Here is an 874-nt window from a genome sequence, read left to right on the forward strand (position 1 = left end):
ATCACCATCTTTGAGATCAAGGAGCCTCTTACGCCATCTACTGTGGGCCCTTTCAAACAGATATTGAAAAAGGTGCTCAATGATATTTTGTCAAAAACCAGCGAGGAAAATCGCGCGCTGATAGTTGATCACCTTTTTGTCAATTGCTGGGAAAAGATCCGAAATGTCGGGTATGGAGCATCCATGGAATCCCCGCTTCCATATCCCATCCCATATTCGATGGCAAATACACCAAGAGAGGGCAGCAGCTTTGGAAACCAGATGTTCGCGATTGCGATTTCGATAAAGTTTTACCTTGAAAACGAGATGAAAGGTCTCAGTGAGCCGCCTTTGTTGTTTACAGAGAAAAATATTTATTCTGCCCTGGAGCTCTATTATGATTATGAGGAACTAGAAGAAATCAAGAGGGAAACCAAGTCATCTGTTTTGGGGCTCTTCAAGCTTTTGAGGGAAAAAATATATCAAAATAATGATAATCTCAAAGTCTTTTTGAGGAATGTAGTAATCGAAGGTATCAAGACATCTCCTCATCAGATCGTATCATCTGCCATTGAATTTATCTTGTCTTGCACTCAGATCCTTGCATACAGCGGCACCTTATACAATTGGAAGAACTTTAAAGTGATCCCCAATGTTGACATTGATGTCAGCCAGTCCTCTGTGATCGAGAGGCGAATCCATAACTCGTTTGCCTTTCCTCCTCGACCTTGCTACACGAAAAATTACCCCGAAATTTACGATTATGCTACTCCCATCAAGAGCCTTGGTATTGCTATGCGCAAGGATCATCAATTTGATGCTTTGATGGCTTTTATTTTGAAATTTAACACAACAGCATTGTTTGATGTTGGAGCCATTTTGAAGGATTATTCCA

General features: G+C 40.8%; 1 protein-coding gene across 1 annotated transcript; it reads left to right on the forward strand.

The window, feature by feature from the left end:
- On the forward strand, positions 1-874 carry DI09_416p10 (uncharacterized protein; the record flags this gene model as incomplete). The annotated part of the gene is made up of 1 exon (XM_013382195.1): positions 1-874. A coding segment is annotated over one exon (874 nt), but the record flags the coding sequence as incomplete, so codon positions are not given.

This window comes from Mitosporidium daphniae (assembly GCF_000760515.2).
Source record: "Mitosporidium daphniae strain UGP3 chromosome Unknown contig-414, whole genome shotgun sequence".
In the NCBI taxonomy this organism is placed as follows: domain Eukaryota; kingdom Fungi; phylum Microsporidia; genus Mitosporidium; species Mitosporidium daphniae.